The sequence below is a fragment of the Parasteatoda tepidariorum genome, unplaced genomic scaffold (genome assembly GCF_043381705.1).
Source record: "Parasteatoda tepidariorum isolate YZ-2023 unplaced genomic scaffold, CAS_Ptep_4.0 HiC_scaffold_5442, whole genome shotgun sequence".
NCBI lineage: Eukaryota > Metazoa > Arthropoda > Arachnida > Araneae > Theridiidae > Parasteatoda > Parasteatoda tepidariorum.
The window spans coordinates 2,383-4,422 of NW_027261813.1; the positions used below are offsets into that span (position 1 = coordinate 2,383).

Here is a 2,040-nt window from a genome sequence, read left to right on the forward strand (position 1 = left end):
AAAAGTTTAATAACTTTTAAAATAGTTAGAAATATAGAAGTTCTTTGTCCGTTTGAAAGCCCAGATAATTCTTCACGACATGATGATATATATAGTTTAAACTTGTAAACTTTGTTACAAATATAAAGCATGTACATTTTTTTTAAAATTTTATTTATTTATTTATTTTTTTACTTTCTTTAGATCCATTTTTTACTGCAGAAGTTAACTCCTGCCTGATGGAGCATGATACTGGACCGTGCCGTGGATATTTCCCCAAGTTTTATTACGATGCCAAAACCGGACAATGCACTGAATTCATTTATGGTGGATGCCAGGGCAATGAAAACAGATTTGATACAAAGGAAGAGTGCTTGAAGGAATGCAGCAGTATGCAAAAAATAGAGAAAAATATTGCTTTAAATAGTAATGTTGAAGTTTTGGATTATATTAATAATAATGATATTTCGAGCATTAGTACTTTTGATTTCGAAAATTCGTATGCAAGTATACCACATGGAAAGATTATTGAGATTTGTGACGGCATTTATGATAGGTATTTATTTAATGAGAAAATTGATAAGTCTAATTGGTTGGATTTATTTAAGTTTAATCTTTCTGAGAATGTTCTTTATAATGGTTTAGATTTTTATAAACAAATTATTGGAATTCTACAAGGTAATTCCTTTTCTGGTGCTTTTGCCAATATTTTTTTGCGTTTTTTTGAGGCCAAATTTCTTGAGCATAATGAATTTAAAGCTTTTAGATATATTGATGATTTGATTTTGTTAAATTGTGATAATTATAATTTTATTTATAGTATTTATCCTGGAGATTTGGTATTGCAGAAAACTAATGAGATTGTTTAAATGTTGAATATTTAGATTTTAAAATTGATATTGTTAACGGTTTTATTAAAATTGGTGTTTTTGATAAAAAGAAAAGCTTTTAAATTTAAAGTTATATTTTTCTGCTACTTTAATACTAATTTGTGTAATAAAATTTTTAAAAATTCAGTTTTTTCACAATTGGTCAGGATCAAAAATATTTGCAATAATGTTGAAAGTTTTCGGGAAGCTGTGAATAATTTGAGCAATAATGATTTTCCTTTTAATTTTTGTAATGTTAATTTTTTAATTTAGAAAATGATTGAAGAATTCTAGGTTTTTATATATTTTTTTCTTTTAACAGGGCGCAATTCAAGTCTTAACTGAGCAACCGCAGTTAAGCATTCTATTAATTTGCTACGTATCTCTTTCTCTTGACTTTCTATCTTTTGTTTTCTATCTGAGCATTGTAATAGAGGGCGTTGTTCTTTTAGTTTTTAGTGTTTCCTTTTCATTCGGCTTGCTTGTGAAATCGATGATTGATCTGGTTAAGTGAGTTTTTATTTTCTGATGATTTTGTTTGAGTTTCTTTTCTAAATTGGCTATTTGTATTTCATGTTTTTTCCTGAACTTCTAGACAAAACCATCGGGGTACTGAGGGAATTAATTTAGGCATTTGCTTCTCCCTTAATTAGAAATGGTTTTGGTTTATGGCTACCGGGGCCGGTATCCCCTGAAGATGCCGGCTTCGGTGGTCATATTTTCACTTTTATTTCCTTCGTTTGCTTTATTCATGACTGTTAGGTCATGCTCTGGTTTATATATAGCCAGCGGTCTCTATGCTTATTCTGCAAATGGTACAAGACATCAGTATAGAGAAAAGCCACAGTTTTATGGAAATGAAAAGTGTTAACGGTTTAATTTTTTAAAGTTTGAAAACTTAATATGACCACTGCATTATTGGGGCTCATAAAAATATGCAAAAGCTGAGAATAAGGCAGTGATTTTGATAATTTTTACGAGGGAGAAAAATGTCGCTAAATTGCGATTTTTTAAAAAAAGTTTAATAACTTTTAAAATAGTTGGAAATATAGAAGTTCTTTGTCCGTTTGAAAGCCCAGATAATTCTTCACGACATGATGATATATATAGTTTAAACTTATAACTTTGTTACAAGTAAAAAGCATGTAAATTTTTTTTAAAAATTTATTTATTTATTTATTTTTTTACTATC

At 28.4% G+C, this 2,040-nt stretch overlaps 1 protein-coding gene across 1 annotated transcript in view; it reads left to right on the plus strand.

The window, feature by feature from the left end:
* LOC122273606 (thrombin inhibitor hemalin-like) overlaps nucleotides 1-657 on the plus strand; it is a gene marked incomplete at both ends in the record, with an annotated part of 2,411 nt that extends 1,754 nt beyond the window's left edge. The window contains one exon of the mRNA XM_043057641.2: nucleotides 184-657. Within this exon, the coding sequence (XP_042913575.2) occupies nucleotides 184-657 (474 nt within the window). The remainder of the gene's footprint in view (nucleotides 1-183) is intronic.
* Nucleotides 658-2,040: the final 1,383 nt, after the last annotated feature.